Source organism: Ciconia boyciana, chromosome 5 (genome assembly GCF_034638445.1).
Source record: "Ciconia boyciana chromosome 5, ASM3463844v1, whole genome shotgun sequence".
Classification (NCBI taxonomy): domain Eukaryota; kingdom Metazoa; phylum Chordata; class Aves; order Ciconiiformes; family Ciconiidae; genus Ciconia; species Ciconia boyciana.
In genome coordinates, this window is record NC_132938.1 from 70,403,593 (window position 1) to 70,417,659 (window position 14,067).

The 14,067-nt window shown below is 39.1% G+C and overlaps 1 protein-coding gene across 7 annotated transcripts in view; it reads left to right on the forward strand.

The window, feature by feature from the left end:
- INPP4B (inositol polyphosphate-4-phosphatase type II B) overlaps positions 1 to 14,067 on the forward strand; it is a 370,109-nt gene that overhangs the window by 139,683 nt on the left and 216,359 nt on the right. For all 7 annotated transcript variants that reach the window (XM_072862441.1, XM_072862442.1, XM_072862437.1 and 4 more), the window contains one exon: positions 13,281 to 13,399. In XM_072862441.1, the coding sequence (XP_072718542.1) occupies positions 13,281 to 13,399 (119 nt within the window). The remainder of the gene's footprint in view (positions 1 to 13,280; positions 13,400 to 14,067) is intronic.

Consider the following 14,067-nt stretch of genomic DNA (forward strand, 5'->3'; position numbering starts at 1 on the left):
CCAGTGAAAGAACAAGAGGCTATGGATTGAAGTTAAACACACAGGAAATTCAATCGGAAACACCCCACCCCACCCCGACTTTTCTACTGTGAGGGTGGTCAAACACTGGCACAGATGATCTAGGGAAGTTGTGAAGCCTCCGTCCTTGGAGATGGTCGAAACCCAACAGGATGCAGTCCTGGGCAACCTGCTGTAGCTGACCCTGGTTGGGCAGGGGGGTTGGACTCGATAAGCTCAAGGCTGATTCTGTGATCTATGTGGCAGGGATTTGTCATGTAACTTCCCAGTAGGATTTTTGAGGCTTCTTAGAGCTTGCTGTTAGTGATTGGTTTGCAGTGGACTTGTCACGTTCTGTACCGTATGTTGATAGTAAGGTATCTGTTGCCTTGATCTAGAAATTCTTCAGGATCTCTAAATAATCCCTCATAATTATGTTGAAATTAGACCGTTTAAAATTGTTGCCATCTATGTGGACTCAAGCAGTTTTAGAGAACTTCCACTCTTGCATTGTTATTAAATCCTTTATGGTGTGTTTAGTGTGCCTCACGTAAGGATATAACAGCAGCCTGAATTGCCTTGCATTTTGGGCAAAGAATGAGTTAGGACTGGAGAGAGTTGAACAAATGTGGAATTAAAGTCTTGTGAATGCTCTTGGCCTGGGATAATATCTTATTGGTGCTCATTTTTATGGTCTTTTTTGTGTGCATTTGCATGCAAAGCTTTGTTTAATTTTTTCTGTATATTCTCACAGGGAAGACTTACTAGTGGGAATGCTTGCAAAATGCAAGCTTAAAGTAGAATGTTTGCTGCATATGTATTTGCAGCAGTGGTGTTGGCCAGGAATAAAATTGAAATGGACACTTTTACTCTGAGTTGAAACTCTTCCCCCTTTCTCCACAAATAAAAGAATTTGGGTCAAAGACACAATAAACTGAGGATGACTGTTTAGGGATTAGTGCCCTTTTTCCAGTGGGGTGGACCCGAGTTCTGCAATGACCGTGGACAGTGACCCGAATTCAGTGACAATTGAATGTAAAATAATGTACGTAGAATACAGAAATTGCCTTTTGTCCCCTCTACACCTTCTGCCAGTAAGTCTTGCTTTTTTTAAATTAAGGTGGGACAGCTTCAAGAGGAAGACTTGAGTGTCTGCTTGTACGTGCTCTCTTGTGTAATAATTGGCAACTTTTTGTGGTTTGTAGCTGCTATGTTAGAGGTGGGCAGAATCATAAACCTGTGGATCTGCCCTGTATCTGACCTCTTTCTGGTCCAGTGCTCTACTGAATGAAAAGGGGCACTGGCACCATTTCTCCTTCAGCCATCCCGCTGGGTCTGTTGTGAAGGAAATCAGCAGTGATGTTTTTGCAGAGCGTGGACTAGCAGCTGTGCCCTGCCACTGCCTGCCAGCCTGAGACTGTCAAGATAGGTGTGTGGTTTGTAAATCCTGACAGGGCCAGAGATGGGCTCGGAGCTGCGCAGCATTGGCAAGGCTGAGGCAACGGGGATGTGCCCAGAAGCCAACCTGCAGGCACGTAGAGACCTCTTACAGTGGAAAGCTTAAATACCCAGAGACTTCAAATACCTCCAAAGCTATGTAGCAGGTGTGTGGAGGCTTAGGGTATTCTGTTTAAAACCCACTCGTGGACATCGCTGTCTTTTTGTGAGTTCATGCTCAACTTTTTACTGTCAGTTTTTGCAGTTGGTCATTTCTAACGTTTAGCCCAGTCTGTAAAACACTTCATGAAGATTTGTCTGAAGAATTCTTCACATCTCTTTCCTTGTGTGTCTTTCTCCTTGAAGATAAAGTCACCTTATAATTCCAAAAGGGTATTGGTAGACAAAAAGCAAGCAAATTATTTATAGATTACAGTAGTCATGTAGTTCATGCTTCTTGTTGTGCAGAATGCTAATGACTAAACAGACATGAAACAATTCTGTTTTGTTAGGCCAATAATATATTAACTGAAACATTTTAAAGTAATTCAAAGCATGATAGCTCTTGACTTTTTTGACTCTAATGGTACTGCACTGCGTTAACTGAACATTTGTCTTTCAGATGGCAGTTGTTAAATACATCTCTAAATATGCCTATAGAAATAGTTGCAGTACTACTTTCATGTTATAAAACATTTCCCCATGGAGTGGTTTTTTATCCTCATATGTGGAAACAGAAGTTCCATAAAAAGCAAAACATCTAATTAATAGATGACTGAAGTAATCCTCCTCTTTTGAACACATTAGTTATAGATGTACGTATTTTTGGAAGTTTTGAAATGCATGTCCTGCGGTAAGATTTGACTTGAAAATGAGGTTCCTTTGCAAGCCCTGAAAAAACTGGAATTCTCCTAAATGCAGCACCACAAAATCCCACATGACACTGGATGCAGCACGATAAGCAGACCGACCTGAGGTGCTTGGAAGGGCTTGGCTGAAAACAAACAAAGTGCTTAAGAGTACTTTTCTTCATTGTTTTACCCCCACCTCCTGTGGATAATAAAGTTTCTAGTATAGTTATGGACACTTTAATTATTGTGTTTAACCATATTTTTAGTATTTTTTTCCTGTTATGTGGAATATGAAACTGAAATGAAATAAATTGGACTCAATTTAAAAAATGCCTGACTATCTTGTGAAATATAGTTCAAGTGTTCAAACAAGTTAAAGCTGACACTTTAATCTGAAATCCTGTTGCATTTAAGATTGATTTCTGAGGGATTGAATTAGTACAGAATTTCATTATGATGAGTTAAGAAGAATTGGGTCTTAGCATTCTTTGAAGACCAGATTTCTTCACACCTAAGAAGCTGAAGATGTTGGCCGTAGGATTGTAAATAAACTGCTTTAAAAACTAGAATGGACTAGTACTGTTTTCAACTTTGAGATCTGAACGTGCTCCTATTGAGATGAAGAGCAGCAATACCTAGGTCATTCTGGATTTAAACCTCAAATCTGCCAGGGGATGTCTCTACAGAGATGAATGAAAGATTCCCCCCCCCCCTTTTAATCCTTAACTAATATTTCTTTGTACAAAGGAGTTGAAATAATTTAAAATTTTTCTTCTCTGGGAAGAAGTCAGCTATGTCTTTACATTTGTCAACACATCAAAACCAAGGTGGTTTCAAACATAGTATTGTAACATGTAAATAGAAGTTTTTCACCTTCGAAGAAACTCCTGCTGGAAATGACAGTCTATAGTATAAGGATCCAATTTTCTGGTTTAGCATGCAGTATGCTGGGCCCTACTGCTCTGTAGAAATCATGAATGTCTCCCCCTTTGAGATCTGTCTCAAAATACAAGCTGCAGACCTTTTGTAAATCTGTAAGTTAACAATTTAGAGTAATAATTATGGGTCAGTATCTTTGAGGAGATGACCTCAGTGTTGATTTTGAAGAAATTGGGAACACAAATGTATATGCTGCTTTAAAAATGTTACTTTAAAATGACATTTAAGTGTGTCACAACAGCTACAGTCAGTATGGTATTTGTCACCGTGTACTTTTTTAAAGGCTGTTTTTTTGTACCAACAGAGTTCTCATGGTTGAGATGTACATTTTGGAGAAGTTTAGGAGTAAGGGTTATTTCTTCAGGATATGTGAGTAAACGAATCCAAAATGCTCATGGGAGATGGATTCCTTGAAACTTGTCCTCTGACACAACCCGTGATCTGTGAGCTTTTATTATTTCTGGGCTGTCATTTATGTGAAAAGATACATATATATATATTATTTTTTTTTAATTCCTTATAAAGGGGTTATACTTTGCTATCTCATGCAGGTCCCATGCTATTAAAGGAATCTTAATTTATTTGTCAGGATGTCTGTTTTGAAATCCCCTGAGAAGTAAAGCATTGTCTCTTACTTGGATCTCTAATTTAGGTATTAATCCAGAATTGCCACCTTTTCAGACAAGTTTTACTTATATTAGAATGTCTTCTCCTTTTAACTACAGCTTGCATGCAGGTTACTTAGCATTTATCATGCATTTCCTGACTAGGAAATGTAATCATTACAGGGTTAAAAGTGATTGTTCTGGATTGCAGAAATCTATTTTCTCCTTTGATTAAAAATATATCTTGCTGCTCTTTGCCTTGACTTTGAAGTACATTTTAGTCTGGTTTCCTTTTAGATATGTCAAAGAGCATGGGTTTTGATTTGCTAAAAGATGATTTCTGGTGTATTGGAGGGACTAGTGCTTTGTTTCCTATTTTCTGTAGAGGACCCTCTGTTTAGACAGAGACTCACTAGTCATTTTCAACATTTGACAGCCACCTATGCTACTTATTTTAAAGGCCACGTTCTGCCTGTTTTGAGCACTACACATGGAGAGTACTCAAATCTACAGTACTCAAACCTTTCTGCCGTGCTCCCTTGGGTGTTGGTTGGTTTTTTTTTAGGAATCTTTGTGAAGTTGATCAAAACTACATTGCTTCCTCACCCTTACTGGAGGCTCCATCCTTGGCATATCTAAAGAAAGGAATACAACTCTTCTCAGACAAATGAATCTTAAAGGCTGTTTGGTTAGACAGTTGAGCAATAGCTTTGCTTGCAAGTCTAACTATTGTCAGTCTTTTCTTTTGTGAGTTACTACTGTTAATATAGCTCCCTCCTGCATCTTGTCCTGGCACCTTCATCATGATTGCCTTTACTATGTGACATGTTCACTTAAAGAAGAAATGAATAGTTTTATTCACTAGCAGTGTCTCATGGGCAACAGGGCTACGGCCACATAGTCGATTAGCTTATAATTAGAGAGCTGGCTCCAGAGAAGTTTATGTGAAAGGGAAATCCTTATCGCAGCTTCTAAAACTGCACTATTGTTTAGATGTGCTCTGGTCAATGTTAACATCAGCTAGCTTGGGTGGTAATAGCAACGTAGTTGTGGGACCCTGAAGTCTTGTCCAGGCTGCACGACATGCTGAAGTAGCAGGGTGGATCACTCCCTACTGAGCTCTGGGCTCCTGTAGCTGGACTTATACCCAGAATCCGGAGTAGCTCACTTACAGCTGCTCAAAGCAGCTGGACTGCAGTGAAGAAGCACCCTAAAAGACTGCAAGTTATTTAGAGTTCTTCCTGAAGCTTGTTGTCTGCTGTAGCTGCTGGGCTCTGTGTTGCTTGACTGCCTTCCTTTATTTTACAAGGGAAGCTTCTTTCCTCATGAAGCCTGAAAGTATGTTGTAAAGATGTATATGATGGCATGGATTGGGAGTAAGGCTAAGCAACAGCTGAATTTTCTTTACATATTAGAGAAAAAGACTGCCTCTACAGTCTTGTAAAGTAATACTGCACACTGAGGATCAAAACCACGTAATGCTTCACTTGACAACTGGTATAGCAGTGCATAAATGCTTATGTCAAAGGAAGCAAGGTATGCTGTTATAATAAAAACAGATGTGGCAGACTGAAAACTTTGAGAGAGACTTGGCACTTTTGTTTCTTTTCATCTTCTTGTGCTATTGCTGATGTATTTTTGTACATTTATTTCTGAAGAGATGGACAAAGTTAGGAACCAGCAGAATATATTTTATTTATAAAATCTGAAAGAAATTGTTACAGGTTCTAAGTGTTTGCTATGAGCTTATAGTATAAAAAAACCTTATAGTTAAAAGAAAAAGGGAAGCCTGTATACCATTTGCTATTCTTCTCATTCTTCAGCTGGTACTTGAACTTGTAACCACTCTATTTTTGGGATAGTAGGAAATCTCTGAAAGAAATTACAGCAAGTTTACTTCTTTATTAGGTACTTGATGTGACAATATTGGGAAAAGGTGAAGGAGGAAATGGTGCTTAGCTCTGTTTCCAGGAGATTTAAATCCTTTTGTGGTGTTCTAAAAGACCAACAATACCAAAATAAATTACAGCCTCGGAATAGCAGTATCAAAATCCATTTTGATATGAATATATTTTGGAGTGTAGTAATGTGTAGCCAGTTTTTGTAAGACTTCAAGCTTCTCACCAGAGAACTGAAGTCACCTTCAGGTTAGAGCATAAATACCATTAATAGGCAGTGCCATGAGCAGAATAGTTTTGGACAGAAGGCAAAGAGGATAATTGAGAATCTAAAGCAACAGCAAGAGCTCTGCTTTGCTGTCGCTAGACTACTGCAGCATCTCAGAAAAACAGAGTTCTCTGTGCTGTTCGAGGCACATTGTGCTCACTGAGGAAATGGAGTCTTTTTTGGAAGAATTACATCTTTATAACTAAATATAGCACTACATGAAAAAGATACAGAGAGACACTTACATTCTCAGATATAGTTTCAAAAATTAGAGGAGTTTACAAATATTGATCAAGAGCAGTTTCTTTCATAACTTAAGGAACCAGCTGTTCTGAGCAAGGCTAGAAATTCACTTCTGTGACCTCGTTGCCATTGTGTCGCTTAAGTCTAGAGCAGAGAGGTGACGGAAGTCAGTTATACACAATTGTAAATAAAACTGGAGGAGAATGATTGTTAGCAGTGAATGTGCTGGAACAGATCGTCTAACGTTAGCAATGGATTAATGCGCTACCAAAATGTAAATTGCACTGAATGGATGGTAAGACATGTAACCGTGCATTCACTTCTGCAGTGGAAATATGATGCCTGTGAGCTGTACGTTGATCCAGTCAGCCACTTTCCTGAGTCTCTTGCATCTATCATACTTAAACTCTATAAATAACTGGGGTTGTCCAGGCTGAATAGCAAAGCTGCAATATGAAATGGGCCTGTTCTAACACGTCAAAAGAATTGAAACCCATGCTCAGGAAATGGCTATTATTGCTGCTGGTAATGGCAATGCAAAGTTACAGTCTAAGCCTTTGCATTTATTTTACCTTCACGGAGAAAGCAGAAGGATGCAGTTCGAAAGTGCTGTGCTTAATGTTCTAGTCCAGCATGAGGCTTTCAGTAAAACACAAAAGACACAAAACCTAAAATTTCTTTAGTACTGCAAAACCCAGGGTGGGCAGAACTTATTCGGAAATAGATCACTTCTGATTTTCACAGTGGTAATTCTAACCAGATTTATCACTTCATATGCAAATAGGATGATGAGTGCAGCTGGCATCTCAACTCCTGGGCATGATCACTTATCCCTACCCTCCGTCAGCATACAGCATTTTCCCTCAGCAGCACTCATGTGTATCTTATTTCAATGACTCCTAAATAATCGTGTTCTTTTAGCTGCAAATTAAGTGGGTAATGATTGATGTTTTTCTGGACAGCATATTGATATATTACTTAGAGTGAGTACTGCTAATATTGGTGGTGTTTGTGGGTTTTTTTCCCCAAACCTGTACTTGTAGAGATGTCATACAGATATCTTTATGCTTTATCTGATAAGATTTCCCTGTCATCTCTTTCTCCTTGGACTGTTGGTAGAAATTTTCTTCCCACTGTTAATTACAGGCATCCCCCGAAGGATACTAATTGTATTATGTATGTGCATTTCCTTGACATATAACTAGGTTACTTTAGCAACCAGCTGTACATTCCAGAGAACAGATATGTATTTTATTTTTATACAAGCCTCTCATCTCCAGAGACAGTAACAGTGATCTCAGACCTTTTCTTAGATAAAAATCAGTAGATCTTTACTTATTTGTATATGTAGTCCAAATGTGGTCTTCTATTCCATAGAGATTCTTTTCATTGCAGACTTTACCCAAGTCTGGGCATCTGTTTAAGTCACTACTGTTAATGAGTGTCCCTACCTGTTTCATCACCATGTAACTGTGCCCTCATTTTGCGATAACGTGGATATTATAATTTCTCTGGCTGCATCCTTTGATATTTAGTGTTGTACAGTGAATTTTACTGGGAGTCCACATTGCAAATTGTTTTGGGAGTAACTTCTCTGTTCTTTTGGTCCCTAGGTAGAGGTGTTCTTTACCCACCAGCAAACTGAAGCATTCCTGCTGACACATGAATGGGGCAACCAATTAGTAGTATTTATGATAAACCAATTAATAATATTTATTATGGAGCACTAGCTGGAAGGGTGCTCATTAACACCATTCTGTGCTAATACCAGTCCTCAAACGTTTGTCTCGTTTGCTTTCAGGCATGTTTTGCCATGCAGAGAACACATTGCTGTCCCGTTCTCATCCCCCTCGTTCGCAGTTGCGTTTATGCTCCTGTTTCAAAAGTATGGCCAAAGCTTTCCTGTATGTTCTGAAGTTGGATTATTCCTAATCCTTTATGTGTGCCTGACTGTGTGCCTGTATTCTTTTAAGCAAGCTTGGTCAGTACTGTGTGCTCAGGGGAGGCAGAAGCAGCGGTGATGTGTGCTTTCTTCTCTTACACCTCCCTACCCTCCTCAACACCCCCCCGGGGTGAGGAAAGAAAACTTTGTACTGTTTAGTGTTCTGCATGTAGCACAGGTCTGAATGTAGTGTTCTCTTATTTAATGTGTCCTTTTGCCCACTAAGGAATAGCTGCACCTCAGTTAATTAGTCTATCAAGACAGTCTGTACATTATTATTTACAAACTAAGTTGCTTTGGGATAATAATGCTGCTGCAATGCTGATGAAATGAAAAAAAATTTTGAACATTATGTTCGCATATATATGTGTGTGAGACATACAGGCTTCTCCCATGCCCCTTGTCTTCAGATACTACTAATGTTCTGTTTTGAGAGCATACAAAATAGTGTGCCCTGGAGACAACAGGGCTATGGTGGTTAATTCTCGTTCCTTGCCAGTCCCTTGGAATCTGTTTTGGTTTGGAAAATGGGAAGGAATGAAGCTGTGGGAAATGGTGGTGTTTCTGTCACTGGTTAGAGAAAAAGCTACCTCCCAAATTGCCATGTAGGCTAATACACGCATTGTGTGAATCCATAGTCTGGGAAGACGTTCACCAATGTGCTGTAATTTCCCCCACTAACAAAAATAAACATTGCAATTTCAATGCCATTTCCCACTTTTTGGGCTAGTCCTTGGCTTCCTTCCCAAACAGCTCTGTGAACTCTGAGCTGAGGATGTCTTTCAGTCCCTCTGCTCATGTCATTTGTTCCAGCTACTGGATCTTTTTCAGTTCTGGGAGATGCTGCATCTCCCTGTTTCTCTGCCAGATTAATTTCTTTTGGCTCCAGCGGGCTTAGTGCTTGGAGCAGTGCTGAACACCTGGTCAGAATTGTTATAGTTTCAGGGAAGGCAGATGATGAATTTACAGACTATTTCTGGTTTGGTGTTTTGTTTTGTTTGTTTACCCCCTTTTTATTGTTATATAGTCACTGGGATTTTTTAGTCTTTCTCTCTGTGCTCTGTTCCTCCATACGGGTTAAGGTTTTCAGAAAATTCTCCCTGATCCCATGAATCGGTCACTGAGACTGTGAAGCAAGATTCTACTGTGTTTACAGTATAGCCCGATTTTGAGGAAACAGGACCGTCTTTCTCTTCTGTTGTCTTTCTGTGCGTGCACACAGGAGGATGAAGAGCACAGCCAGCGTGTTAGTGCAGCACAGAGAGCGGTGAAATATTGAATGTGGCAGGACTTGAGAATCAAACATCTAGTTGTGCAGTTTGCGTTTACAGCACACGTGGTTTGTGTGCATTGTAGCGGAATGTACAGGACAATGTACAGGCATGACTGACAGAGAAGGAGCACTTGTTTAGTGTGATTCATGTAAGAATAATATTATAGTTTTAACAGTAGAACAACAGTAGTAATGGAAATGAAATAACAATATTCTCTTTGCTTTTATTCTTTAGAGAATAAGTGTTGAAGGATAACATTGATTAAATGTTGTCTGTTTTAAGGCATTTTAAATAGTAAAACAGCTTTGTATGTAGACCACAGAATTTTGCAAAATACATAAGTATTTGTAAATATATTCTGGAGCAACTCTTTCCTTGCAGCCTTTCATCTTGCTCTACACATAGTGATTACTTTGTCTGTCTTTCCTTCTTTTTCTTTGCTTAATATGTAGAGGAGTTGTTTCCTCCTGCCATCTTAACTTTTTTCTTTGTTGATACAAAAGCATAAATTATTCCTAATGCAGTTTGTCCTTAAACATTCATTGTACACTGGTAGGCTTAGCAGAGATGGGATCACCAGGGGAATGGATGACTCAGGCTTTTGCACACTGAGTCAACAGTCACAATGAGTAGATTCATATACTTTTGGCATGGAAGTACAAGCTGTCACTTCAGTTCACTGAGTTTTGTTGATGAGTTTTTCCAGAATTAATTCAAGCATAGTGAAGTATTGACAAGTAATGTGACCTACGTTTATAGTCTGTTTGGGCATAGGTTATGATGGAAAGTGTATTGATGTTGTTACCTGCTTTCACTGCATTACATTTGCAGTTAAGGAAACAGCCTTAACGTGCCTTTCGTGTTTGTATTTTCATCAGTTTCTTTTTGAGTAGTATGTCAATAATGCCCAACAGATGTGTTTAAATATACAACGTATAGCTGGTGTTTCACTTTCACAGCCATGTAATGTTTCACTTTTTCCAAAGAGTGTTGACTGTTTCTTTGAGAAGACCTAAGATTTTCAGAGATATGGCTAGTAAAATAGTTCAAAGGGCAATAATGCAGTGTGGGGCTGTGGAACTTGCCAGGTTGTGAACAGGATATAACAAACTTCTCTTCTTTGGCATCAGCTTAAAAGCAGTCCTTATGTTTTGTTAAACATTTCAGTTGGGCTGTTCTTAGGGGAAGTGATGCACTGTGCTTCAAACTGACAAATTCTGTGTCACACCAAACCTTCAGTTCTCTGCCACCTTATTGAATATCCTCTCTGACTGAAAGGGTAGTTGTGAACAGCAGTAGCCCAATGTCACAGTAGAGATAAATAACTCTGTCATCAAAGTACATGCAGGTTTCATTTTATTTCATTTATCCTTCTGTACTGGGATATCCCAAAGAGTTCTGATACTTTGTGCTGATCCTCCCCATTGGAGATACGCAGATGAATTATCTTCATGTATCTTCAAAACTCAATTAAATTTAAGATCATGTTGCTAAGCTGCCTTTTTACAGGAAAATGATCTAATGATTGGATCGCCCTACTATCACAGAAATCAATTGTCTCCTGTGCTCAGATATCTCCAAGGTGGTGACCACTTAGTGCAAATCTTCTTCCTATTGTTAAAGGTTTATCAGTAGGAGAAAAGCCTGTGCTCTTGGCTGCTAAAAGAATGTCACATCTAGTTAATGTATTTGAGACATCCCACAAGTAAATCAACTGTTATTTATGGGGGATTTATCTCCATTCATCATGCACTAGTAATTTTTACAAGAGTTCAGCTGTAGGGCTCCTGCCAGAGTCACTGGTGGAGTTTTTTTGGGGAACATCCCCCCCCCCCCCCCAAGTTTCTGTCTCTTTCTGTTCTTCCATTCTGGTGTATTCCTGTCATCTTTGGAGGTCCATCGAATTGTGAGCTGGCTAGCCTTCCTTTGTGGTGGGTGTGAAAAATTTGACTATATCTGTCAGTGTTTCATTTTCTGGTAGTGAACATGAGCTCTCTTGCCATTCCTCTGAAACTGTGCTTTACTGTGCTATAGTCTAAAAACATGATTACAGAGTGGAATGTTTAAGGATTGGCTAAGATCAGGGTTTGCGGGGGGAAATGGCTGTATCTGGAAATTTTCAATGATCTGATACTGCATCTGTGGTCAGCTTTAGAGAGGATATAGTTCAAATAGGTACGTGTCTGCCCAACCTTTTGTGCTTTGGTAACTGCTTTTCAGTAAATATACTCATATAATTCTTCAGGTCATATCAAGTAGTGCTAATATTTAAAGTCATTTCAATAATTTGGTGAGCCTTACTAGCAAGGAATTGCTGGCAACTTGCTATTCAAGTCTGGTGCTGTTATATCAGCTGTTTCATAAAGACTTCATCATGCACAAACTTTTATTTTTATCCCACTTTTACCACCAAATTATGATAGGGTCAGTTCGAGACTGTCTACCAAGAGATTTCATTGGCAATTCAGGCTACAGCAAAAACTTCAAAATATTCTATGAAGGTTAGATTTAATTGTTTTCTTGTTCCCCTTTAACTGTTATGGAAGAGAGGTAAAAAAGCTTCAGCCAGTTTTCCTTTTATTTCCTCAAGCAGCAGGTCCAAGCCCAAAGAAAAAAAAAAAATAAACCAAGCTGAGTTGGCCTTTTGTATGTATCAGTGCTTTCCTTGCCTTGGCTTCTCATCAGACCACGGTTGCTTGCTGTGAGGATAATCTGACTCACCTTTTAAAATGTTAAAGGTCAGCTACACTTGAGGAAGCCCCCGGTTGGCAGTGACTCCTAGAAAATGTCCTCGGCTCTTTCTTGACAATTAGTCTCTCCAAAACCATAGGCTTTTCTTTTCTTCCCTCAGGCTTCTAAGATCCCAGTGTAGTTCGATGCACTGCAGAAAGCACTGGGTAGATCCTATCACAGTATTCACTGTTGCGTATTCCTTATTGAAGAATGTAAGGTGGATGGGGTTTGCTTTTGAGCCAACGCACGCCCCGTTAGTCCACATCCCTTCTGCAGAGCAGCTAATCGTGCATTTGTTTCTTTCCTCCTGCTTTTCGTTTTTTCTTTGGTGCTTTCATCCCTTTGGTTAGAAGGCATGAGGTGTGTTAGTCTAAAGAGTGAACTCAGTCACCTGCATGACTGTGAGCCCAGGATAAAAATGAATTATTGAACAAGAACTGAATTATTCTATATTTATTAGCTAGAATGAGTTTTAATAATGATGTCATATAGCCGGAATGCAATTATTCTTCTCATTTATATGCCAGTCACTGACAAAAGAGTTGGATATTTTGCTGTCTGCTTTTAGGTATGTAGATTTTTACTCGATGATTAATTTGACTAAGAAGTTCATAATGTAGTATCAGACTATATAAACTAACCTAGTCACTGATAGCATTTAGCTGGTTTAGAATGTGTTTAAAATGGTCATGTACTGTGAAAATTGTCAGACAAGAGATGATCAAGTTGGGCTGCTAAGAGAGATTTCGTGGCAAATTAAAGGAGGGCTTATGTGAAATTACCTACTATTGCAGCGTGTGTAAATTTGTGCGTATGCGCACGCACATTCGTATACCGGAGCTGATGAGCCTCTGGCAGGGAGCTTTGCAGAAGCTGCAAGTATTTTCAGTGGAAACGAAATCTCAGTTCAGTTCTGCAGCATGTGACTTCCTATTTCTGTAAGTTACTTCCAAGGGACTTCCTCTGTTAAATCGGCTTGTCTCTAGAGATTTAATCTGGAGCCGGAGTGTAGTCTGCTTTGTCCTGTGCCTGTGACAGCGTTTTCCCAGAGTCTTCTTTTGAGTATTTTATTTTTATTTTGTACTGTCTCCAGCATGCAAGGATCTAGTGGCTGCTACCCGTGATCGGAAGCTGAATACGTTTATACAAGTCTCAGTGGTACATCCAGCAGAGCACATTTTGACGAGGTATACAAGCACTGAAATCGTGGAGGTGAGAGTCTTTCTTATTCAGTTAACATGTTGATTAATGAATTGCTCATTTCTTCCTTAGAAAGTGAATGAGAAATAAAACAAGTTAGTGCATAGTCTTAGGTAAGACGAGCACACTCAGGCAGTTAGTAAAGCATACCTAAAAGTGTTCTGTAGTTCTTGGCATTTAACCAGGATAAACAGTTAGAAATGAACTTGGCTTTTCATGAAAGCTCTGTTGTTCCAAGTAGAGGCACAAAGAATACTCTGGTTCTCCAGACATAGGTCTAGAATGAAACAGGGTTGCTCTCATGAAAGGACAAGGCAATGCAAAGTAAAAATAAATTAAGAGTACAGTGAGTTTGTAAAATATTTTTATATTGCGTAAGAACATAGGTGTATTGTATGGTCCGTTATCTGTTTCTTGTTCTATTTTTTCCATTGGAAAGTTGATGCTTTTGCAATTTGAAAAATTGAATTTTGAAAAATATTAGCCTACTTCTATAATTAGGGAAAAGAGTGTGTGTATGTAATGTCTGTGACTTTATATAAAATAATTAGTAACTTGCATAACATATTCCAGAAAAAGTTGTCTGAGGCTGCTTTGCTAGTCTTTGCTTTGCCCTGTAAGCATCAGTGTCAGAAACAGCAAAAGTAGTTCACAGAGAAAATTAAGTGTGAGTAGGCAAT